The sequence below is a fragment of the Acomys minous genome (genome assembly GCF_964271855.1).
Source record: "Acomys minous genome assembly, chromosome: 6".
Lineage (NCBI taxonomy): Eukaryota > Metazoa > Chordata > Mammalia > Rodentia > Muridae > Acomys > Acomys minous.
Genome location: NC_140487.1, coordinates 94,547,684 through 94,573,757, shown reverse-complemented (window position 1 = coordinate 94,573,757; position 26,074 = coordinate 94,547,684). Strand labels below are relative to the sequence as shown.

At 47.6% G+C, this 26,074-nt stretch overlaps 1 protein-coding gene across 6 annotated transcripts in view; it reads left to right on the top strand.

Annotated features, from left to right (window-relative positions):
* Positions 1–21,220, top strand: part of ARMH1 (armadillo like helical domain containing 1) — a 41,365-nt gene extending 20,145 nt beyond the window's left edge. For 5 of the 6 annotated variants that reach the window (XM_084786613.1, XM_084786615.1, XM_084786617.1 and 2 more), the window contains exons 4-13: positions 2,732–2,800; positions 4,317–4,483; positions 7,524–7,720; positions 9,621–9,705; positions 18,790–18,912; positions 18,986–19,058; positions 20,120–20,249; positions 20,351–20,428; positions 20,721–20,802; positions 20,936–21,220. In XM_084786613.1, coding sequence (XP_084642739.1) covers positions 2,732–2,800; positions 4,317–4,483; positions 7,524–7,720; positions 9,621–9,705; positions 18,790–18,912; positions 18,986–19,058; positions 20,120–20,249; positions 20,351–20,428; positions 20,721–20,802; positions 20,936–21,054 — 1,123 coding nt within the window. In that variant the 3' untranslated portion in view covers positions 21,055–21,220. Of the gene's footprint in view, positions 1–2,731; positions 2,801–4,316; positions 4,484–7,523; positions 7,721–9,620; positions 9,706–18,789; positions 18,913–18,985; positions 19,059–20,119; positions 20,250–20,350; positions 20,429–20,662; positions 20,803–20,935 lie in introns of all 6 variants that reach the window. The other variant, XM_084786618.1, reaches the window with a different exon arrangement.
* Positions 21,221–26,074: the final 4,854 nt, after the last annotated feature.

Here is a 26,074-nt window from a genome sequence, read left to right as displayed (position 1 = left end):
TCTCTTTTGGTTTTGTTTGGAGACAAGATCTCCCTGTAGCGCTGTGTCTGGCCTAGAACTCATTACGTACCCGGGGCTGGCCTGGAACTGGTGGAAATCTTTCTGCCTTTACCAAGTGCTGGGATTACAGAGGTGAGCCACCACACTTGCCTTTAATGTCAGTATTTTGATTATTGCACTGAAGTAGGATCTGATAAGGTCAAAGGAAGGAAGGAGAGCAAGGCAAGCTGGCCTTGTTGGTGAATGTCTGTCATCCTAGGACTTGGAAAACGGAGGTAGGGGGCTTAGGAACTCACTCAGGGTCATCTTCAGCCATATAACAAGCTCAAGTGTTCAACCTAGGCTACATGAGACCCTGCCTGTCTGAAAGGAGGAGGAGGAGGGAAAAAAGGAGAAAAGAAGAAGCATGATGGATTTGAGTAGGGAATTGGGTTTTGTGCCCTTTGAAGTTTCTGACCTAAAGCAAGCACAGCCCTCACCTCCCTTGTACAGAAGTTTACCTTTTCCCAGACAGGATCTTGCTGTGTATCCCAAGCTACCTTCAAACACGTGATCCTGCCCTCTCAGCCTCCCAGGTGCTGGGACCTGAGGAATGTGCTGTTACTCTGTCCACTGCTCAGGAACGCTCCGCTTCTTGCGTCCTCCTGTCACCATGTGCTCCTCCGTCTCTGCTGCAGGGTCCACCTTACCCACTCCTTTAGTGCCCACACTTCCAAGGAGTGTGTGCTCTGCTCACCTCTTCTCTTTCGTACCCAGTGCATTTCATACCCTGGGCATCGTGCCTCACCATGCGCCATGTGTCTGGGAGCCAATGTTGACAGGATACTTGTGAAACACGCTGTTCGTCTATGGCTGTAGACCCTGTTTCTACACCTAGAAGCATCTATACCTTATCTCTCTTGCGATCCTGCCGTTAGGAGTAGCCTGGCAGAAGCCACAGTGTGCTGAGTTACATACCCCTCCCACCAAGCCCTGCAGTTGTTCACCCGGGAGAACAAACCACTTTAGCATTGCTGTCCTTTGCAACACTGACCACCCAAGCCTAAACCTTTTGTCATTCTCAAACTTCCACAACAGGTCAGTACGACCCCTGATTTATACCATAGTGACACCATTAGCTGCCATTTACTGCGTCTTTTTATGTTCTAGGGCCTGAGCTCCGCACCACTTGTACATTATGCCCTTTGAGCCTAACATTTAGCCTGATGTGTGATTCTAAGATTCCCATCTCATAGATAAGAAAAGGCTTGAAAAGTTGAGGTGGGTATGGGGGTGCACACCTGCAATCCCAGCATTCGGGGTGCTGACGGAGGAGCATCTTGAGTTCCAGATTGGCAAGACCCTTTCAAAAAGAAGAAAGAGGAAAAGGGAGGGAGGGAGAGAAGAGAAGGAGGAACGAAAGAGAGGGAGAGAGGGAGGGAAGGGGAGAGAGGGAAGGGAGGGAGGGAGGGGAGGAAGGGAGGGAAAGAAAGGAGGGAGGGAAGGAGCGATCTGGGAGAGGAGAAAGATGGGAAAGGAAGGCATGTATAGTAAGTGACGGAGATGAAGGGACAAAGGGAGAGAAGATGACAGAACCTGGTCAGCCTAGATAGTAACTTAAGAAAAAGAGGCAGGAACAGCAGGGACTGGGACCAGAGAGGGGCAGTGTAGCAATAGAGATTGCCATGTGGGCTAGTTGCCTGGCCCAGGCCATCATGGCAACAGGCAGGGAAGCCTGGCTCCGCAGCAAACAGTGTTTTTGCAGTAAAGAGCCTTTCCTAATGAGCCAATCTGTCTCTCCTTCTATTGGCATCCTGGGAACTGGGGTGCAGCAGAGATAATTTGCCTCACCCCACCCCCCAACAAAGCACCATTACCTCCAGCACATTACATTAGCCTTTATCAGTCCTGGAAGCTTTCAGTCATCCTCATGGACTGCAATAATTCCAGCTAATTCCTTAAGTGTTCTAAGAGCCTGTGATGTGTTATGAGCCTAGTAATTGTTGACTGGCTCCCTTTCTGCTGCGGCTTGATTTCATACCTTGTATTTGAGCCGAAGCGTGCTCAGGATGCTTTATTACGGCGAGGCTTTTTGCAAAGACTCACATTAAAAAATAACATTAAATACTGAGGTTGTTTTAAATCAGAGTTTAATTTTTCCTCCATTTCCTGTTATTCTTATTAGGAAGCCGTGCAATTCTCTGTAAGGATAGTGACCTCCAGTGTAAAACTTTGAGCAAGTACAGAATGGAGAATTAATGATGAAGCTAATTCTTTTGTTGTTTGTTTTTGAGACAGGGTTTCTCTGTGTAGCCCTTGGCTGTCCTGGACCTCATTTTGTAAACCAGGCTGGCCTCGAACTCACAGAGATCCACCATCCTCTGCCTCCAGAGTGCTGGGATTAAAAGCGTGCACCACCATACCTGGCTGAAGCTAACTCTTTGTAGAGAAGTGTAGGAATGAGGCCCCAAATAATGAGCTGTGGTAGACCCAAGGATGCACAGGCGAGGCTCTGAGAGGTTTGGGTTTTCTCCAAACACTTGCATTTATGGGAACCTCTGTGCTCCTCACGAAGCTTCCAGAGCCGTCCCACCCTCCAACACACACACACACACACACACACACACACACACACACACACACACACACGCACGCACCCTAGCCCCGCCCTTCTGCCCATGGTTCTTCTCAAGGTGAAGGGCACAGCTGGTCCCCACGCTCATCCTGGAAGCATTCTTTAACACTGCTGCAGCTATATGACTGGCCTGGACTTAGAGAAGATCCTGAGGTCCATTGGCATCTTCTTATCTGCTGTGAGCAGGTGAGTCCCATCCCAGAGAGACTCTGGGTCTCAGTGGCAGGTCAGGCTCATGGGGTCCTTGGTAGTCAGGCCACATTAAGATTGGTTCCAGGTACCACAGGTGTATCAGAGCCCTCAGGAACGGCTGCTGAGATGATGCTCTTGTCGCTCATCCATCCTGTTTCCCATCGACCCTTCACTAGTCAGCACCATGTTGGTTGAGAATTGTAAAAAAAATACATAGGGCATATACACTATAGAAAAATACATACTAGACTTGGGAAAGGCAGGGGGACTATCTCACTTAGCTGAAAAAGCCCAGAGGATGAACATACATATTTCAGGCCTGATCAGACCCAGGGGTTTTACCAGCACCCATGTTTTGTATCTTTATCAGTCTTTTCTTCCTTTTCTCATCTGTCAGTCCTGTATTCAGAGGCCCCTGTGTACTGGCCCTCAGGCCCTCCAGAAACCATCCTTGGAGCTCAGCCACACCAGCAAGAGAGTGTCTATTCCCAGGGGGTCCTTTAGGTGAACCAGCACAGGTCACTTACTGGCCCAGCCCAGCCTTCTGCAGTCAGAGGGATGACATCACATCCCCTGTCACATGGCCCAAGCCAGCCTTCTGCAGTCAGAGGGATGAACGTCACATCCTCTGTCACATGTTTGCCCTCAAGTGGAGGAAGTATGATTTACCAAAAGACAACTAAAGTGCCATTATAGAAAGAAGGGGACCAGAAAAAAAGGGAGAGGAGGGGAGGGGAGGGAAGCTGGCCAGCTGTGGAGGCTCACACCTGTAACCCCAGTAGTCAGGAAGCAGAGGCAAGAAGAGATCACTGCAAGTTCAAAGTCAGCCTGGTCCATATGGCAGTGCCAGTCTACACAGTAAGAACCTGTCCAAAACAGAAAAAGCCAAGAGCAGACACGGAGATTAGAGAGAGACAAAACCAAGAGTGCCTGATGGATTCAGGTCTAGTGCTTTCTTGGCTGGGCACCTGCCTATTTTCTCAGTGTCTCAGAAGCTGAGGCAGGATAGCAAGTTCAAGGCAGCATGGTGAGATATAGTCTAAACCTACATGTGATATGTATAGTATATTAATTATAACATTTCATGTGATACATATTAATATATATTTAAATTTAAAATCCAATCATATACACATACAAACACACACACAGACACATGCATACATATACATATAGACACACGAGTGCACACACACACTCAGCTGGGCGGTGATGGCGCACACCTTTAATCCCAGCACTTGAGAGGTAGAGGCAGGCAGATCACTGTGAGCTCGAGGCCAGCCTGGTCTACAAAGTAAGTCCAGGATAGTCAAGGCTACACAGAGAAACCCTGTCTTGACAAACCAAAATAAATAAATAAATAAATAAAATCCAAACAATCCTCTGTCTGTCTGTGGACATCTCCTGGGCCGGAAGCAAATGTGTGCAGATGGCCTGTTGGCCTTGGATACCTTCAGTGCAGTGCTGAGGAACCTCTCAAATGTCTTGTTTGTGTGGTCTCCCCGGACAGCAATCGGTACTTGGTAGAATTTCTTGAGATTGGCGGTGTCCTAACGCTTCTGGAGATACTTAGCCTAAAGAAGGTCAAGGAAGAGGACAAAAAGGAGTCCATCAAACTGCTTCAGATTATTGCAAATACGGGCAGAAAGTACAAGGAGCTCATCTGTGAGAGCTACGGTAGGTCGTGGGTGTGCCCGCCTGTGGACACACCTCCCGGTGCCTGGTTGGGGTTGACAGCACCCACACTGCCGTGGGGAAAGCTACATAGGACAGCTAGGGGTACAGGAAGCATTTGTTCCAGCTCCCTGGGAGAGCCTCAAGACCAGATTTATGGCTTCCCTGACTCATTTGTCCAGAGAAAGATAGTTTTAGAAATACTTCTCTTTTACTTATATGACGGGTGTGGCTGTTGCGCTGTGTCGGGGTGGGTGCGTTGCCGAGGCAGAAAGTGCCGAGTGTCCGTCTCTTTCCGTCTCCCCTCTATGAAGCAGGGCCTCTCTCTGGAACTGGGCATTGAGTTTTCTTGGCTAGGCTCGAAGCCACCAAGCCCCAGCAATCCCCTATCTATCGCCACATACCTCGGAGCTGGGGCGACAGGCATATGGAGACGCCAAGCATGTCACAAGGGCACTTGGCTCGGAATTCAGTGTTGGGATATGAACTCAGGCCCTAGAGATTAGGTGACAAGTGCTCTTGACCACTGAGCCACCTCTCTGGCCCTTGTTTGGCTCTGAGACAAGGTCCCATAGAGCCCCGTCTGGACTTGTACTCTCTGCATCGTGTCCAGTTACTTTTCAATCGCTATAAGAAAACAGCATGACCAAAATGACTCCTAGAAGAGAGACTTCGCCTCGGGGTTATGGTTCCCGAGGGCTAAGAGTCCATCATGCCAGGCCAGGTGGCAGCAAGCAGCCGACATGTTGGCTGGAGCAGCAGAGCTCACCTCTTAGACCACGTGGGGCCTAACATGAAGTGGACAGTCTTCTGAACCCTCAAAGCCTGTCCCAGTGACACACGTCCTCTAGCAAGGACTTAGGGTTTTTTTTGGTTGGTTGATTGGTTTGGTTGGTTGGTTTGGTTTTTCATTTGTTTGTTTGGTTGGTTGGTTGGTTTTTGGTTTTTGGAGACACGGTGTACCCTTGGCTGTCCTGGACTCGCTTTGTAGACAAAGCTGGCCTCGAACTCACAGAGATCTGCCTGCCTTTACCTCCCTGAGTACTGGGATTACCGGCGTACACAGCCACACCCAGTTGTTGGTGTTAGTTTTATTAGCTACTGTCACACCTTGATAATCCTACCACAAATAAGTAGGGACCAAGTGCTGAAATGCAGAAGCCTTACAGAGGACATTGCATTCAGACCAACACAGTAGCCAAGGCTGACCTTGAACTTCTGATTCTTTTTTTTTTTTTTTTAAGATTTATTTATTTATTAAGTATAGAGTGCTCTGTCTGTCTGTACACCTGCAGGCCAGAAGAGGGCATCAGATCACATTATAGATGGTTGTGAGCCACCATGTGGTTTCTGGGAATTTAACTCAGGACCTTTGGAAGACCAGGCAGAGCTCTTAACCTCTGAGCCATCTCTCCAGCCCCAAACTTCTTCCCGAGAGCTAGGATTATAAGCTTTCAGCACCACACTTGGTTTACTCAGCATTGAACATCAAACCCAGGGCTTGGAGAATGTTAAGCAAGTACTCTCCTAATTAAACCACACCTACTGTCCTCGTGTGTGTGTGTGTGTGTGTGTGTGTGTGTGTGTGTGTGTGTGTGTGTCTGTGGAGCCCTGACTATCCTAGGATTCTGTCTCTAGATCAGGCTGGCCTCAAGCTCAGAGATATGCCTACCTCTGTTTTCTGGGGTTAAAAGATCCTCCATTTTGAATGTATCATTTTCCATACGTATTTAACAAACTTTCATTAGTTATTACCTAAAATTCTATTTAAAAATCATTATGGCTAATGCTAGCAACAAAACAGACAAAATTACTGAATGCAGAGGAACTAATGAGATGGCTCAGCTGTTAAAAGCATTTACTAGTCTTGCAGATGACCCAGGTTCCATTCCCAGCACCCACATGGTGCCTCACAACTGTAACTCCAATTCCTTCTGGTCTTAGTGGATACCAAGTGCACGTGTGATATATACATATACATATAGGCAAACACCCATACATATAAATTTTTAAAAAATAAATCTTTCCAGGGATGGTGGTGTACACCTTTAACCTCAATACTGGAGGGACAGAGACAGGGTGATCTCTGTAAGTCTGAAGTCAGCCTGGTCTACATAGGAGTTCTAGGACAGCCAGAGATACCTAAAGAGACTCGGTCTCAAAAAAACAAAAATAGATAAATGAATTCATCTTCAGCTGGAGAGGTAGTTAACAGCACTGGCTACTCATTCTGAGGAGCTAGATTCTATTCCGGCACTCACATAATGGCTCACAAATGTCTTTACTTCCAGAAAATCCGACACCCTCTTTTGGCCTCTGCAGGCACCAGACTCCAAAGTGGTGCGCAGACATCCATGCAGGCAAAACACACATACTCATAAGCTAAACTTTATAAAGAATAATAGCAGGGAGTGGTGGCAACACCTCTTTAATCCCAGCCCTGGGGAGGCAGAGGCAGGTGGATCTCTGTGAATTGGAGACCAGCCTGGTCTACAAAGAGAAACCTTGTATCAAAAAAAAAAAAATCAGTCAGCTAGGTGTGACAATACATACTTTAATTCCAACACTTAGACAGGAGACAAACAGATCTCTGTGAATTTGAGGTCAGCCTGGTCTACATGGTGAGTTCCAGTACAGCCAGGACTCCATAATAACACTGTCTAAAAATAATCAAGATGTAAAAGGTTATAATCTGGAAAGGAAGACTTCTATGCCCAGCACAAAATCAAATGAAAACTGTGCTTTAAGTTTTGAAGAGGCCTACAAACAACTTTTTGATGTTGTTCCCTTACTGGATAGCAAACTCATGGCCTCAGGAATGCTGGGCAAGAAATTTTCCCTCTAAGCTACACACACACACACACACATACAGTTGCCTGTACTGCAGAAAACTACTCTCTCAGCTAGAAGTACACATGACAGTAATGCCCTTTTGGTTAAATACGCTTGGTTGAAACATTCTTAAAGTAATTCCCGTCATGCAATCTAGAGTGGGAACTGTTTTAAGTCCTGTCCAATTTCGCATCTTCTCCTCTTTGCCGAGGTGTGAGAGCCATATCGGAATTTCTGGCAAAGTCTAAATCAGAAGAGACACAGGAGGAAGTACAGGTTCTCCTGGATACCCTGGTCCATGGCAACCCCAAGTACCAGAACCAAGTGTATAAAGGTCTAATCGCTCTGCTGCCCTGTGAGTCCCCCAAAGCCCAGCAGCTGGCCCTGCAGACTCTCAGGACCGCCCAGGTGAGCCACAGTGAGGCTCTGGAGTTCTGATTTACAATGACGGTTCCCCAGCAGCACTTCCCACAGACCTGAGAGGCAGGGCTCAGCTATTCAATCAGCGTCACTTCCGAAGGCCAAGGCGGGGCAAGGAGTTCACATCTCTGCAGAGTGATTTGTCCTGTTTATTTAAGGATCAGAGGGATATTGGCAGACTTCAAAGTGGTTGAGACAAGCCACAAGGATGTCGAGGGAACTGCAGGAAAGATTAAAGGCGTCCATTTGACAGGGCAAGAAGCCCAGCACCTCTGTGGGCTGTGTGTAAGTGAAGAGGCCAGATCTCACCAGTTGGAAGAGCTTTTTCTTTTTCCTCTTGGCTTCTGCCCTAGAATGTGAGTGAAGTCAGATTTGGGGCATCACACCCAGTAAGGACAGGAACATGGCTTTGATGTGAATGGTAAAAGCTCTCACAAGTGGTCCAGAGGGTGGGTTGGACGGAGGCGGACAACAGAAAGGCCTGAGTGGAGCGGGCACAGAGGTGACCAAGGTGGATAGACATCTCTGAGACAGAAGGTGTGGAACCAAAACCAGACATCAAAGACACCACCTAGCTTTGGCCTTGCTTTGCCAATAGAGTGAGTTATACAGCACCGAGAAAGTGGATAAAGAGGACAAATCAGGTTGGTGTGGGAGGACTTGGGTTTGGAATCAGTAAACTCCAGTGACTGTCAAATGGCCCTCAGTAACGCTTTGGCCTTTTAAATTCCCAAAGGGATCAGGGCGGTGATGGCACATGCCTTTAATCCATGTACTGAGGAGGCAGGGGCAGGTGGATCTCTGTGAGTTTGAGGCCAACCTGGTCTATAGAATAAGTCCCAGGATAACCAAGGCTACACAGAGAAACCCTGTCTCAAAAACCTAAACAAATAAATTCCCAACAGGTTCTGATGCTTAGCTCAGCTTAAGAAGCACTGCCCAGGGCTGGAGAGATGGCTCAGTTGTTAAGAGCACTTAGCTGCTCTTCCAGAGGCTCTGAGTTCAATTCCCGGCACCCACATGGTAGCTCACAACTGTCTGTAACTCCAGTTCCAGAGGATCTGACACCCTCTCACAGACATACATGTAGGCAAACCCAAATGCAAACAAAATAAATAATTTTTAAAGAAAACACAGCCGGGCGTGGTGGCGCACGCCTATAATCCCAGCACTCGGGAGGCAGAGACTGGTGGATCACTGTGAGTTCGAGGCCAGCCTGGTCTACAAAGTGGGTCCAGGACAGCCAAGGCTACACAGAGAAACCCTGTCTCAAAAAACCAAAAAAAAAAGAAAAGAAAAAAAGAAAGATAGAAAGAAAACGCACTGCCCAGAACTGCTAGAGAAGCCACTGGGCAGTGGATATTAAAAGGCTGAAGCTCTAGAGAAAGGCCCAGGATGAAAATAGATGTCAATCTGGATTTCATAAACATTAATAACAAATGAAACTGAAGTAACACTCTCTGGGCAGGATGCACCAAGTCAGGAGGGAAAGAGGAGAAAGGGTGCCTCCCAGAGCTGAGCTGCGCTGAGCCAGTGGGAGGCTGCGGTCACAGCGGGCACTTGCAGAGCCTTGTTGACATGGTCCTCTGCCTTCTCACAAGCCGATGGAGGTGAGAGAGGTAAAGTTTGAAGAGGTAAAAAGCAAGTTAAGCAACAGGTGAGAATCCAGAGGAAGAAGATACAGGATCCGGGATGAGTAGTTTTCTCCCTCCCGCAGCCGTAGTCACAGACCTTGGTCCTGCTTGTCTCTGGGCAGCCAGGAAGCTTGGTTTAAGGTGCCCCTAGCTACAGACTACAGAGTCAGTTCACCCCCACAGCCTGGCTGTCCAGGGGTCCCCACTTCACCTCTTCTAAGCCAACCCTCTTGCCCTCTTGGCTGTCCTGTCAGGCAATAGTTGGAGCAACACACCCCAGCATCGTGGACTATGTGCTGAAGGTCCTGACCACAATGCACCTAGAGGTCCAGTATGAAGGTAAGGAGGCCGCTACGTTACCAAAGGCGGCATGGGGAGGTGGCTCTCCAAAGTCTCCCTCCACTCACAAAGAGCCTGTCGCTGAGCATCCAAAATAACCTTGAGGGGGAAGAGGCCAGCGAGTTACTCAGAAAACAGCGGCCACAGAACATTTGTTTGAGCAGTCCTTAGGCCCAGCAAGGGCCAAAGCTTGCTTTCCCATATGGTTCCTGCCGTCTGCACCGCAGCCCCTGACTGAGCTGAGGCTGCTTCTCGGTGATCAGATGCTTGGCCAGTGTGCACAGGCCTGGCTTGGACTTGAAGCACTGAGGAAAAGGAAGCCTACCTTGGGGCTACACGCCCCTATTCCCAGCGCTTTGGGAGGCTGAGACAGCAGAACCTCCAATCCCAGGCCAGCCTGAGCTACATAGTGCAACTGTCTCACAACAGAGCAAATGAACAAAAACCACCCTAGGGAATAGCTTTCCGGTAAAACAAACAAAACCCTAGTTGGAACACTGATGACATCCGTAAGTTTTCATTTACTGAGTCATTCATTTATTGACCTCCCACAGGTCATTTCATTTATTTCTCAAAATAAGGCACAAAGCCTGAGACCTACCTGGTCATCAGGTGGTTTGATGGAACAGTGAAATTATGTGGTGTTGGCTTTTTGTTTGTTTGGTTGGTTGGTTTTTGAGACTGTGCTATAAGGGCTGATTGAACTCTTTATCTTCCATCGGCTTTCCCTAGCACTAGAATTTATAGGCATCCAGCACAAGTCTGGTCTCTATTGTTTTGTTTCTGAGACAAGGTTTCTTTGTGTAGCCCTGGCTGTCTTGGACTGGCTTTGTAGACCAGGCTGGCCTCGAACTCCTGCCTCTGCCTTTCGAGCGCTGGGATTGAAGGCGTGCCCCGCCACAAGCAGCCCGAGTCCGATCTTCAACTCATGATTCTCTCAACTCTTAACTTTTCCTCTTTGGGATTATGAGCATAGTTCACTGCTGTGACCTCAGGGCCTGGGTCCTAAAAACCTGACTTGAGTGATGAAGGAATCAATAAAGAGTGGACAGTATACACACACACACACACACACACACACACACACACACACACACACACACACATACACACACACACACACACACACACAAACGGAGAGGCTGGAATCAGGTGCGCTGTGCACTCTAATGGAGAGCAGCAGAGGCAGCACTTATTGCATAGCTTTTAAGAAGGTCTTGATCTTGAGAACCAGCCCAGCCTTGCCTGGGCCTCCTGATTTCTCCTGCCTCTGCCATCACATCCAGCTAACGCCTGCATCTGTCCCGAGGGTTGGGATTGTGAACTAGGCACAGTCTGTGTGGCTCATCTCTGCTCAACTGTCTAGACAGCTGGAGCCACAGCTGGAGCCACAGCTAGGCCAGTGAGGATCAGGGTCTCTCACTCTTTTCCTTTTGCCGAGAACCATTCTTTTTTTTTTTTCCCCAAGACAAGGTTTCTCAGTGTACCCTTGGCTGTCCTGGACTCACTCTGTAGACTAGGCTAGTCTTGAACTCACAGAGATCCACCTGCCTCTGCCTCCCAAGTGTTGGGATTAAAGGCATGTGCCACCACACCCGGCTTCCCGTGGCACTCTTTATCATCCTGTTTGCACATCCTATTTGGATATATTATTCAACATGAATGTTTTCCCATTAATTTTCTTTTTTTGCAAATATTGTTTGTTTTTTTTTTTTTTTGAGACAAGGTTTCTCTGTGTAGCCTTGACTGTCCTGGACTGACTTTGTAGACCAGGCTGGCCTCGAACTCACAGCGATCCGCCTGCCTCTGCCTCCCGAGTGCTGGGGTTAAAGGCGTGCGCCACCACGCCCGGCCCGCAAATATTGTTTTAAAATAACAATCATGCTGATCTCTAAAGTTTTTTTTCTCACTACTAAACTTTTATATCTGAAGAAAGTCTTGGTCTTGGGGCTAATTGAGGAGGCTGAAGTCTTAGGGGTAGGACTCAGCCAGGGCCATCAGATGCCGTACTTAATATGTGGCCTCTGTGTGGACTCTTGGCTTCTCATAGCTTGGTGGCTGGGGCCCTAAAAAGGGGCATCCAAGAACATCCCGTATGAAGCTGCAAGGCCTTTTGTGGACAAGCTTCCTAAATAGCCCAGCACTGTGCCCTGTTAGAAATCATGGGACCTGCTGGGTGTGGTAGTACACGCCTTTAATCCTAGCATTTGGGAGGCCGAGGCAGCGCTCTGTGAATTCGAGGTTAGCCTGGTCTACAGAGTGAGTTCCAGGACAGCCTACACACAGAGAAACCCTGTCTCCAGAACAAAACAATTTCTTATCTCTGTATGTGTGCATTTTTGTGGGTGTGTGCAGGTGGGCATGTGTGTGTGTGTGTGTGTGTGTGTGTGTGTGTGTGTGTGTGTGTGTGTACATGTTCCTGTGGGTGCCCACAGAGGCCACAAGAGAACTTCCGGTCATCTAGAGCTGCAGTTACAGGCAATTATGAAGCAGCCAATGAGGGACTGGAACTGAATTGTAGTTTCCTGCAAGAGCAATAAGGGCTCTTCACTGCTCAGCCATCCCAGCAGCCCCTGCTTTCCCGTTACGCTAATGGAGTTTCCAGAAGGGTGCAAAGTTTGTGTGGCGCCATCTTCCCTGTGTGGATGCTGTGAGAATGGGAGAGAAAGCACGCTGTGGTCAGGGCCTTCTTAGCCCCTCCCGGGGATCCCGGCACCTGTTCCTGACCCCTTCACTCAAAAGGATAAACACACAAGGGAGGATGCCAGGGCCTACGCTCGCTGCCGTCCCAGGGATGTTATCACACGGCAGACTTTACAGTTTCTTTTAATGAGCATCCCACTGAAGCTAAGCCAGAGGCAGAGCTAAAAGAGAACTTCTCCAAAGTGGTCCTGCCTGGAATTTATCTCCATTTATAACTGCTTTGAAGTGAAAAATGGCACTTTCCTCTCAGGAAAGACTGCCATTCCAGGGCCTTGTGGCAATCAGGGACTTATCAGAACTAGCAGCTTAAAGTGACAAAAGCAGTCACTCATTGTGTCCCTTCCCTGGAGTTGAGAACCTGAAGAGGCGAAGGCCCACAAGCTTGAGGCCGTCTGAGGTAAATGGTGAGCCCCCGTCTCCAAAATCAAAAACACAGGGCTGCTGGGATGGCTCATAAGTAAAGGCACATGCCACCAAGCTTGTCAACCTGAGTTCAGTCCCCAATGTCCACACAGAAGAAAAGAAGTGACTCCCACAAGATGGCCTTGGACCTCCACAGGAGCACTGTGCTGTGCGCACACATATAAACACACACTAAGTAAAAAAAAAATTTTTTTTTCTTTTTGTTTTTGCTTTTCAAGTCAGGGTTTCTCTGTGTAGCCCTGGTGGTCCTGGAATTCTCTCTGTAGACCAGACTGGCCTCGAACTCACAGAGATCCTCCTGCCTCTGCTTTCCCCAGTGCTGGGATTAAAGGCATGTGCCACCACGCCCAGCTGATTTTTATTTTTAGAGACAGTGTCTTCACTATGGAGTCGTACTGGCCTGAAACTCACACAGTCTGCCTGTCTATGCTTCTCAAGTGCTAGGATTAAAGGCATGTGTCACCACGCCCAGCTGCATGTAAAAACATATATTATTTTTTGCATGTGTGTGTTTTGCTTGCATGTATGTCTATTGCCTGTGGAGGTCAGAAGAATGCAAAAGATGCCCTGGAACTGGAGTTACAAACTGGAGTTGTGAGCCGTCATGTGGGTGCTGGGAACCAAAGCTAGGTCTTCTGGAAGAGCAGCCAGTGCTCTTAACAGCTGAGCCATCTCTTCAGTACAAAAAAAAAAAAAAAAAGGAAGGTGGGGATTAATGAGCACAATTGAGAATTTTTAAAGTGGGGAGGTATGGCTCAGTGGTGCCACATTCCCTAACACTGTGAAAAAAATAAGTGATACTCGCCTTTAATCCCAGGAGGCAGAGGCAGATGGATCTCAGAGTTCCAAGCCAGCCTGCTCTACCTAGTGAGTTCCAGGACAGCCAGGGCTACACAGAGAAACCCTGTCTCAAAAAACCAAAATAAAAAATTAAAAAATTAAAAATCACCCCTAAGGGCTGGAGAGATGGCTCAGCCGTTAAGAGCACTGTCTACTCCTCCAGAGATCATGGGTTCAATTCCCAGCAACCACATGGTGGCTCACAACCATCTATAGTGAGATCTGGTGCCTTGTGCAGATGTACATGCAAGCAGAACACTGTATATGTAATAAATAAATAAATCTTAAAGAAAGAAAAGAAAAGAAAGATGCTCTAACAGCTTCTATACCTGCATGCTTCTGCTCGCTCCTGTCACAGGAAGCCAGTCACCACATCGAGATCCATCCCTGAAAAAAAAAAACAAAAAACGTTGGTGGTGCCATCAGGGTGGCTCAGCAGGTAAAAGCTGCCAAACCTGATGACCTGAGTTCAATACCCCAAAGGCACATAAGGAAGGAGGAGAGAATTAACTTCACATGTACCTCACCAACACACACATATATACAAAAAATAAATACAGAGGCAGGTGTGGTGGCCCTGTGTGGCCCTGACTGTCCTGGAACTCACTCTGTAGACCAGGCTGGCCTAGAACTCACAGAGCCTCTGCCTCCTAAGTGCTGGGATTAAAGGCGTGTGCCACCACACCTCACTGAATGACACTGTTTTTTGGTTTGGGTTTGTTGTTGTTGTTTTGTTTTGTGGGTTTTTTTTTTTGTTGTTGTTTCTTTATTTTGGTTTTGGTTTTGGTTTTTTGAGACAGGGTTTCTCTGTGTAGCTTTGGCTGTCCTGGACTCACTTTGTAAACCAGGCTGGCCTTGAGTTTACAGAGATCCACCTGCCTCTGCCTCCTGAGTGCTGGGGATTAAAGGCATGCACCACCATCACCTGGCATTGTGTTTTGTTTTTCTTTTTTTTTTTATTATTTATTATGTATACAGCATTCTGCTTGCAGGCCAGAAGGGATGGTTTGTGAGCCACCATGTGGTTGCTGGGAATTGAACTCATGATCTTCAGAAGAGCAGTCAGTGCTCTTAACCTCTGAGCCATCTCTCCAACCCTTGTTTTTCTTTTTAAAGATTTATTATGTATACAGTGTTCTGCCTGCACAGCAGAAGAGGGCACCAAATCTCACTATAGATTGTGAGCCACCATGTGGTTGTTGGGAATTGAACTCAGGACCTTTGGAAGAGCAGACAGTGCTCTCAACCTCTGAACCATCTCTCCAGCCCTGAATGACACTGTTATGAAAAACAAACTGCTTGAAGAACTAACAAGTATGTATAATAAGTAAGTTTGTCAGGAAAAAAAAAAAAGACTTATGAGCTGGACGTGGTGGCCTTTAATCCCAGCATTTGGGATGCAGAGGCAGGCAGATCTCTATGAGTTCAAGGCTAGCCTGGTCTACAAAGAGAGTTCCAGGACAGCCAGGGCTACACATAAAAACCCTCTCTCAAAAACCTCACCCTAACCCCCCCCAAAAAAGATTTATGAATTTGGAAAAAAAAATTCAGAGAGTAAAAATCTTACCTAATTGACCTGATAATTGGAGTCCTGATAAACTGGAATTTATTGGAGAGACTGATCAAATGATCACGTGTCCTATAATGAAGTTGAAGGTGTGGCTGGTTCATCAACCCAGAAGTCTGACAGTGGCATTAATGGCTGAGAGGTCCTACACTGACATGACCTCATCAGGGCAGCAGGAAGACTTCTCTCCAAACTGTCCCCTAACCACCCACCCACACACTAGAAATGTAACTGACACTTTAACATTTTTAAACGTATTTAGTGTATAAGCATGCACACACATGTGAGTGTGTTTAAGTGGGGCCTGGCAGCAAGCACCTTTACCACTGAATCATCTCACAGGCTCCAAAACCTACTGATTTTTACAAGTGCATCACCCGCACCCAGTTATATTATCGGGGAAACCGTGGGAGTTCATTTAGCATTTGAAGGGGTTTACTATACAATTATCCAGAGTTTAGGTAGAAACTTCAAGGCGAACTTGTTTCCAGTCTCCCCACTTTCCTGGCCCTCGAGGTATCTGTGGCCCACCTTCACCTGACACGTCTTCCCCCTTCAGAGACTGTGATGTTTGACTCAGTTCTTAGAGGGAGTTCACCTCACCAGTGCACAGGCTGATTGTACTGGATAAAACTTGCCCAGAAGAGGAAGCTGGAGGGATGACTCAGTGACTAAGAACACTTTGTGCTCTGACAGGGGCACCCAGGTTGCATCCCACATGCCAGCATGCAACTGCACCCAGTGCTCTTACATACATAAAGGCAAAACACTGAAACTCATAAAAATAAATTTAAAACCAAGACAAGAACACTTGCCTAGAAGAACAGATAGCATAGTATAGTGGTTCCCACCTATAATCCCAGCACTCAAGAGGCAGAGACAGGATGAAAGTCATGAGTTCAAGGCCAGCCTGAGTTACAAAGGCCCTTTCTTCAAACAAACTGGTAAGATCAGTAATTCCAGGTCACCCTTGGCTACATAGCAAGCTCTGGCTGCAGGAGACCTGAGGGCGGTGGGGAGGGGGAGAGAGAGAGAGAGGAGAGAGAGAACATGTCACCATAACGCCTGACCTATCGACACATATTCCACATCCATAGCTCATAATGTTAATACTTTATTGATTTTCTTTATTGTTTAAAAATAACAATAATGGTCAGGCATAGGGGTGCACACCTTTAATCCCAGCACTTGGGAGGCAGAGACAGGCGGATCTATATAAATTCAAGGCCAGCCTGGTCTGCAAAGCAAGACCAGGGCAGCCAAGGCTACACAGGGAAACCCTGTGTCGTAACACCCATGGCATGATCTATGTAGCAAGCTCCAAGACAGCAAGAACTATATACAGAGAGACTCTGTCTCTAAATAAATAAATAAAATAACAATGATGATAATGGGTTGTTTTGTTTTTGTTTTTGTGGACTTTTTCTGTTATTTTGTTTTTTGTTTTGTTTTGTTTTTTATATTAGAGGCAGAGTCTTGCTGTCTTATCCAGGATGGCCTTGAACTCCAGCACTCTAGTGACCCACTTGTCTTAGCCTCTCTCAGCTGAGTCTATAGGCTTACTACATCCTGCTATAGATTTTAAAAGAGCATGTGTGTGTGTGTGTGTGTGTGTGTGTGTGTGTCTGTCTGTGTGTGTGTGTGTGTGTCTGTGTGTGTGTGTGTGTGTGTGTGTGTGTCTGTCTGTCTGTCTGTCTGTGTGTGTGTGTGTGTGTGTGTGTGTCTTCCTCAGCCACTCTCCTTACATACTGAGGTCTCTCACCAGTGTGATGAGCTGGGCTGGCCAGATTGCTCCTGGGACCCCCAGCTCCAGCTCCCTAGGGCTACAGCCCAGCCACTGAGCCACCTGAGTGCTGGGGACATGAACTCCAGTTCTCAAGTCAGCTTGCCATGTGCTAGGTGTTGAGCCTGTCCTGCCCTTTATTACATTTACTTATTTACTTACTGATTTTAGTATTTATGGGGGGGCACTGCATGCCATAGGGATGGGGAGGGCAGAGACCAGGTAGTATCCTTCCATCATGCACCCTTGGGACTTTACCCAGCTAATCAGGCTATGGCTTCAAGTGCCTTTGTCTACCGAACCATCTCATCGGTCCTCCCCAGCCCTTAAAAATAATTTTCTAAAAGTATTTTCAGCTGGACATGGTGGTGTATGCCTGTGATCCCAGATGAAGGAGGCTGTATCAAGAGAACTGCCACAAAATTGTTTTGTTTGGGTTCTTTTCTTTCTTTCTTTCTTTCTTTTTGGGGGGGGGGGGGCGGGGCACAGAGTTTCTCTGTGTAGCCTGGGCTGTCCTGGACTTGCTTTGTAGACCAGGCTGGCTGGCCTCGAACTCACAGTGATCCACCTGCCTCTGCCTCCCGAGTGCTGGGATTAAAGGCGTGCGCCACCACACCCAGCCATCATTAGTGTTTGAATAGGATATAGTTAAAGAGGTAGCAGGACCCACAGGATCAGAGAGCGTACAGCTGGTCAAGAACAGCCTGCCAAGCATAGTCCTCTGGAAAAGAATTCATGTTGAAGCGCAGTTCCTCTGTGCAGCCAGAAGGTGGCAGTCTTGTCTAGAAGTGCGTAGTAAACGAGCCCTGTTATCCCAAGGCTCTAAGAGCAAAGAATTCCTCTACTGCCTCAGATGTATATGAGCACCTTGGAAGTGGGTGCGCAAGCATTAGATTTATTCTGTTCACTGTAGAGGCTTTATCGTCTTAATATACAAAATGATTTATAGGTAGATTAACAACAGAAAAAAATCTTCTTAAACATAGAGTCTACAGAGTATGAGGTGGTGGTTAGCTGAACTTTGTGTGTAGAGTTAAGCAAAGGCATAGAGGCTTCCAGTTATAGGTGACAGGAAGTGGCTGCATGTTATGGGGGACTCGGGGGAGGAGGCACAGAGCAAGGATTTCTGGCTATACAAAGTTCCCAAAGAAGAACCACCTGTGATGCTCTCTGTCTGGGCAAGTGTCAACCTCTTCTGGGCAACCTCTTCTGTGAGAAAATATTCCCTAGGCAAAAGGGGTGCATGTCATAGAGAACCCTGCTTATGGCCACTGGCTGGCTGGTACAGATTTCCTCGTAATGTCAGTCCTGTTAACAGAAGGGCAGGTGTCCAGACCTGCTCTCATCTACAACAGGCATGGAGTTTCTCTAATCCTGGGCTTGATGGAGCACACCTTTATTCCCAGCACTCAGGAGGCAGAGGCAGGTGGATCTCTATGAGTTCAAGGCCAGCCCGGTCTACATACTGAGTTCTGGCCAGCCGAGGCTATGTAGAAAAACCCTGTCTCAAAAAAATAAAAAATAAAACTGTAAAATGCCAAACACACACACACACACACACACACACACACACACACACACTTCTGATCTTGCTGGTATTTAATCACAGATCCCAGAAAGTCAGGAAGGAAATGTAACCTCCCCAGAAGGCCTTAGTCAGTGCTGAGCCTCAGAAAGCACCACGAGTGGCAATGGGGAGGGGAGGGTAAAAGGCTGTGACGAGGTCTGAAGGACCAAGAGTCTCCCCAGCATCTCTCTCCTTCCCCAGCCATCGAGCTGATAAAGGACTTGGTCCACTATGACGTGCGCTTGCCTCTGCTCAAGGGCCTTGTGGCACTGCTTATCCCCTCAGTCAAGGACACATCCCAACTGCAGGCCAAGTTCTTCACCGGTAGGTCTCCTGACACGGGACCGCCCGCGGCAGAGGGAAAGGCTTCCTGGCTGATGGTCCCTCATCTCTTCAGACTCTTCGATTCTGCAGATGACCACTCAGCTACCAGTGTTCCTGCAGCAGGCTGCAGCCGCCAAGACCATTGGGTAGGGCAGCAGAGGGAATGGGTGATTGCCGCAAGCCAAGCCTGACAGGCTGCAGGCCCATGCACTTGCCTGCCTCCTGAGCCCTGGGATTAAAGGCAGTGCCTCCATTTACAGAATAGCCTTGTCTACATAGACCCTATGTCACAGAGAAATCTTACCTCAAAAAACGAAAAATAAAAAAAACCAACCCTAACCACCATCACCACCAACAAAAAACAGTGAGCTGCAATTCCTCCTTGAGAATGCCAAGTCTGGTGGTGGTGGCGGTGGTGATGGTGGTGGCGGTGGTGGTGGTGGCGGTGGTGGTGGTGGTGGTTTCAGACAGGGTTTCTCTGTGTAGCCTTGGCTGTCCTGGACTCACTTTGTAGATCTGGCTGGCCTTGAACTCACAACGATTCACCTGCCTCTGCCTCCTGAGTGCTGGGATTACAGGTGTGCACCACTGTGCCTAGAGAGCCTATGTCTGTCTTTTAAATACATATGAAATTTAAAAGACACACATAGGGTGGGCATGCACTTAGGAGGAGAGGATCTCTGTGAGTTCAAGACCATCCTTGTCTACATAGCAAATTCCAAGCCAGACAGCGCTACATCTAGAATAATAATAATAAAATAAAAAGATACCTTTAACCCCAGCATTCAGGAGGCAGAGGTAGGCTGAGCTCTGTGAGTTCAGGGCCAGCCTGGTCTATAAAGCAAGCTCCCAGGGCTGTTACACAGAGAAACTTTGTCTCAAAAAACAAAACCAACAACAAACAGGCAGACTTGGGCTTCTCAAGGAAGAATCACAGATCACTATTTTTGTTTTGTTTTGTTTTGTTTGAGATAAGGTCTCTCTGTGACATAGGGTCTATGTAGACAAGGCTGTTCTGGAACTCTCTATGTAGACTAAGATGGCCAGGAGCTCGCAGAGATCCACCTGCCTCTGCCTCTGCCTCTGCTGGAATTCTTGTTTCTCAGCTAGAGAGGGACTCCAAATTTTGGGAGGCGGGGTGGGAAGGGGCTCCTTTCCCTTCCCTTGTCCCCAGAGCTTTTCCTGTCTTTTTATCCTACCTCACAAGGATCCTGGCTCGCGGTGACTTGCACCTGGCAGAGGAGCTGCTGCGCATGCGCGTGGTCCACAGCCTGATGACGGCCATGGGCAACACCGACCACAGCAATAGCCAAAGGCTGGCCAGCCTCACACTGGAGGTGCGCGGGCAGGGGTGGACGTGTGGCGGACCGCGGGCCATGGGCAGTCAAGTCGGTGGACACCCACACTGTCCTGTCACCTGGCCCACCCTCTGCTGCAGTACTTTGTGCAAATGTTCCCATTGGTGGAGGAACATGTCTGCAAGTCCATGGGGGACGAACTTTACCAGCTCTTCCTTGTAAGTACTCCCACTTCCCGCCAGCCTCAGCAGCTGCCCAGGACAGAATGGTGCCCCCGTGCACAGAATGAATCTTGTCTGGACACTCCTCCCCCGACACACACACACACACACACACACACACACACACACACACACACGAGTCTTCTTGTGCCCTACCTGCCCTAGCTAATAAGCTGGAAGCAGGATCCCTCTGTCTAAGCATCTCTGCTCGCAGGAACCCTTCCTCCCTAGCCCAACTCCCCGAGCACACTGCTCCGGTCCAGCCAGCCTCCTCTGCTTCTGTCCTCAGAGCAATGCCGAGCTCTTGTACACAAAAATAGATAGCGTTCAGGCGGACATCTTGGCAGCCAATAAAGTCAATGTCACCAAAGGTGAGCAGGGGGTGAGGGGACCCAGAGCCCAGGCAGAGCCCCCCCCCCCTAACCTCCCTCGCCCCTCCCCCCACCCCCACCTGCCCCCCCCCACACACACACTGAGGCTCACACTGGCCTCTGCTGCCTGCAGCCTTACACCTCTGTGAAAGCGACAACAACTGCCTCGGCTTTTTCATGGGCCCTGGTGATCCGAAGCAGGTGGACTATGTCACCGACTTTGAGACACTTCATTCACACTCCAAGGAGTAACAGAGCCCCTGTGGCAAACCAGAAAGGCCAGGCCTGTGCCTCAAGGAAGCCTGTCTATCCGCCTGCCCGCCCGCCCGCCTGCCTGCTGGGCCCTAGGTGGGAAGCTGGGAGTCGGGAAGAGATTAAACTAATGCTAGAGAAGAGTTTAATAAAGAGTCTTGACATCTGTACTGTGTGATGTGAGCGCAAAGGACATTGATGAGAGCTAATGTAATAGGGTTGGTGAGGGCGCCTGTTTATTTAAAAAAATAAAAATAAAAATAAAAAGCAGGGAAAGGATGCCAAGACTGTGAAAGGGCCCCAGGCCTTAATGCAAGTCCCGCCTCTTGGTCCTCTAAGACAGTGGTTCTCAACCTTTCCAATGCTGCGACACCCTTTAATGCAGCTCCTCATTTTGTGGTAACCTCAAGTCAGAAAATTATTTTCATTGCTACTTCATTACTATAATGTTGATACTCTTTTTTTATTTAATTTTAATTTATGTGTGTTGGTGTGAGGGTGTCAGATCTTGGGAGTCACAGACAGCTGTGAGCTGCCATGTGGGTGCTGGGAATCGAACCCAGGTCCTTTGGAAGAGCAGGCAGTGCTCTTAACCACCGAGCCATCTCTCCAGCCCAATGTTGTTACTCTTAAGAATAAAAATGTAAATCTCTGTGTTTTCCATAGCGGTGAGCAACCCGTGTGAACCACTGCTCTTCCCATCCCACACACCCTTCTCTCCCTTGGCTTCTGTCCCTCAACTCCTCCAATCTCCAGACAGACGGTTACTTCTCATTGGCCGAAACACCTCCCGTGCCCGGCCAGCGTCCCCTGTTCATACTGATGGTCACTCTTCTTGCCTGTAAGTCAGTACCAAAGTGTTCTGTGAAGTCTCTTCTGAGTGTCCGTCGCTCCACCGTCTGCTGCCTGCCTCCCGAGCGTGTCTGCTCTCCTCCTGGTCACTTTCAGGCTCTACCTTGTGGTACTGAGGCTGGAGCCTTGGATCTCGCCAGTGCTATGTAAATGCTGTATCACTGAACTGTAGCCCCCAGGTCTGTTGCTACTTTTTATTTTTGAGGCATTATCTTCGCCCCCCCCCCTCCTGCTTCAAGACAGAGTTTCTCTGTGTTGCCTTTGGCTGTTCTGGGTTCACTTTGTAGACCAGGCTGGTCTCAAACTCACAGCCATCCACCTACCTCTGCCTCCCGAGTGCTGGTATTACAGGTATGCGCCACCATGCCTGGCTTGAGACAATGCCTTCCTAAGTTACCCAGGCTGACCTTGAACCTGCTCTCTAGTTCAAAATAGCTTTGAACGTTAGATCTTCCTGCCTGCAGTTACAAACAACCAGAGTTACAGGCCAGTGCCACCAGGCCCAGCTAACTTCCATTTTGTGTTTCAGTTTTGACTTAGTTTGGGCTCTCTTGCCTCCCTATTACTTAGTGTTTTGTTGGGGGGTTTGTTCATTTTGGTTTGGGTTATATTTTGCCTTTGGATTTTGCTGGGGGTTTTTTGTTTTTGTTTGTTTGTTTACTATTCTCTTTCTTTCTTCCTTTCTTCCTTTCTTTCTTCCTTTCTTTTGAGGGGGGTTCAAGACAGGGCTGCTCTGTGTAGCCTTGGCTGTTCTGGAACTCAATCTGTAGACCAGGCTGTCCTAGAATTTATAGAGATCCACCTGCCTCTGCTTCTCAAGTGCTGGGACTAAAGGTGTGCGCCACCACCGCCCAGTGCTATTGTTTCTTTACAGGGCTTTACAAGAAATACCAACAAGAGACGATTTGTAGGTTGGTTTGCTTTATTTCTTTTGAGGTGGAGAGCTGGGTGTGGCTTGGGTTTGCCTAGCCTAGTCCGATCAAGATCACTGTAGTTAAGGACAACTTTGGGTTTTGCCCTCCAGCCTGTACCTTCCTTTACTTCAATAGTCCTAAGACAAACTCCACATCACACTAACACAACACCTTCAAAGCCTTGTCTGAGATAAAGACCAACCAGGGTAAAGTTGAGTACCGCTACAGCAGGACTCTGCTATGTTCCTTCATGAAAGAAGGTTTCAGGTGAGATGAGAGTATAAAAACGATAAGTCCTTTGTTTTTGTAACCATTATTAGTCTTGTGACTACAAGACCTCAATAATTTAAGTTGAGACTCAGAGTTGTTTCTTTCCACGGAAATCTTTAGTAAAAGGCGAAAGATTTATGCGCTCTGAAGAGAAACCAGAGTGTGCTAGCTGGGTGAGGCCCGTAGTCCTCACCGCACTGTAAACCTTACATAACCAATGGTAACTTTTCCCTCAAAACTGCGTAATACCTCTGCTGTATTCTCACTGAAGTCTGTGAAAATCGTATCATTTTGAAGGAAACCAGGATAGAAAACAGAAACCAAGGGTTTCTGGTTTTAAATTAAGCAATGACCTCTCTGAAGTGCATTGTGGGTATGTAAATGAGCCAAGTCGCCACCCTCAGGTCTAAGGAAATCCCTTAAATGTCTCCGCCTCGCTCCACCACCACCACCATTACCCCCAACCCATCCCGCCTGAAGGTGAAGGCCGACCACTAGGGGGCAGAGCAAACGCCAGATTTTCAGAGTGTTAGCCAACTAGGCAGTCTGATTTTAAATTGGCATTATAGAAGAACGGGCTCTAAAAAAAAAAAAAGAAGAAGAAGAAGAAGAAGGCGTGGGGGGAGGGAGGGACTGGAGAGATGGTTCAGAGGTTTAGAGCACTGTCTGCTCTTCCAAAGGTCCTGAGTTCAATTCCCAGCAACCGAATGGTGGCTCATGACCATCTGTAATGGGCAGGCACACATGCGGGCAGATTATTGTATAAATAATAAATAAATCTTTAAAAAAAAGAGGCTTTATGTATACATGAGGCACTGGATTCCACCCTTCGCATTAGTCAGTAAATAAAACATAAATGACAGCAATGACTGTATTAGAACATCCATTTAACACAAAGTATTGAGCATCTGAGGTCTTTGCCCTAAGACACAGAAATACTTGCCAAGCACTACTAACAGAGTTCAAAGATAACAGGGGTCAAGGACTAGACGGTCGAAAGAAGTGGGAAGGGCAGGGAAGCACCAGAACATTCCTTTCCTCAAATTTGCCCCAAATGCACTGAGGAGCTATTTAAAGCTCTACAGAGGCCGGGCGTGGTGGCGCACACCGTTAATCCCAGCACTTGGGAGGCAGAGGCGGGTGGATCGCTGTGAGTTCCAGGCCAGCCTGGTCTACAGAGTGAGTCCAGGACAGCCAAGGCTACGCAGAGAGATCTAGTCTCGAAAAACAAACAAACAAAAGCTCTACAGAGAATAATACAACCAGACAGTTGCCAGCTTTTATTTACTTGTTTGGGACAGGATCACTCTTAATCCAGGTTAGCCTTAATCTCTCCACTTAGCTGAAAATTACTAAATTCAAGACCCTGCCGGGCGAGGTGGCGCACGCCTTTAATCCCAGCACTCGGAAGGCAGAGGCAGGTGGATCGCTGTGAGTTCGAGGCCAGCCTGGTCTACAAAGTGAGTCCAGGACAGCCAAGGCTACACAGAGAAACTCTGTCTCGAAAAACCAAAAAAAGAAAAAAGACTCTTCTACCTGTGATTCCCAAATACTGCGTCGACGGGCATGGGTCATCACATGAAGCTTGGTTTTGTTTTACAGATTGGTGGTGTGGTTTGGTTTTGTCTATGTAGCCCTGGCTAGACCAGATGGTCTCTACCTGACTGAGCTCTGCCAGCCTCTTATGCCCTAGGATAGTGTTGAAGGCTACCACACCATGTAGGGTAAACTAATAACTCCTACCATCATGTATACATTCACATGTGTGGTGTTGCAGGATATTTCATCCCTGAGATTGTGAACTGAAAAAAAAAAAAACCTGCCTTTTGTTTGGTTCCCTTTGAGCCCTAACACATACATACCTTTAACTCAAGAAATTTCTGTTTATTGTAAACAGGTGATTAAGCTGTGGTTCAAACCAACCCTAGCACATACCATTAATCCAAGAGATTTCTGTACACTGGAGTTAATAAAGTTAACCCTAGGTCAAGAGGTAGAGAAAGCAGGACAGTCAAGGCTACACAGAAAGAAAGAAAGAAAGAAAGAAAGAAAGAAAGAAAGAAAGAAAGAAAGAAAGAAAGAAAGAAGCAGAGAAAGAAACCAGCTGACAGGGATTAAAAAGTAGGAGGGGCTTTGAGTTGAAAGGTATTTAAGACAGTTTGTAAGCAGGGAGTGGTGCCACCCAAGTGGCAGAGACAGGCAAATCACTGTGAATCTGAGGCCAGCCTGGTCTACACAGAGAAACCCTGTCTTGAAAAACAAGATAAAACATACAAACAAAAGACAGCTTGTAGAAGGAGCTCTTGAGCTCTTCAGCTCCTTGGCCTTTGGCTTTTAGAGATGGACCTTTGGACCTTTTCCATTGAGACCTGAGCTGAGTAGGAAGGTTCCCCGGTGCTCTCTCTGCCTCTCTGAGCTACTTGGGTTTCACCCCAGCATCTGGATCCTGAGTATTTACGGGTAAAATACAACGTGTGGGATCTTCACTTAAAACAACACTTTTGAAAGAAAAACAAAAAACATTTTTGTGCTCCAAAGAAAGGCACCACCCCACAGACAGAGATCACTCCAGATGAAGACAGACTGAGAAGGCATCAGATTTGGTAAGTGACCTGGGAAATCATCACCAAGAGAGTTAAGTATGGAAAGTAGCTGGAACTTAATGGAAGGCTTTAGAACCCTGTTTAGTGCTAATCCAGATGGCCTAAAAATAGAAGCATTAAATGCAAAGCTAAATAACTTAAATGATATTGGTTCAAAACCAATTTTGATTATTATCATTTTGTTGTACTTTTGTGTGTGTGTATGTGTGTTTCAAGACAGGATTTCTCTGTGTAGCTATGCCTGTCCGGGACTCACTTGGTAGACCAGGCTGTCCTGAAACTCACAGCGATCCACCCGCCTCAGCCTCCCAAGTGCTGGGATTAAAGGCGTGTGCCACCATGCCTGGCTATACTTTATTCTTTTTTTTTTTTTTTTTACTT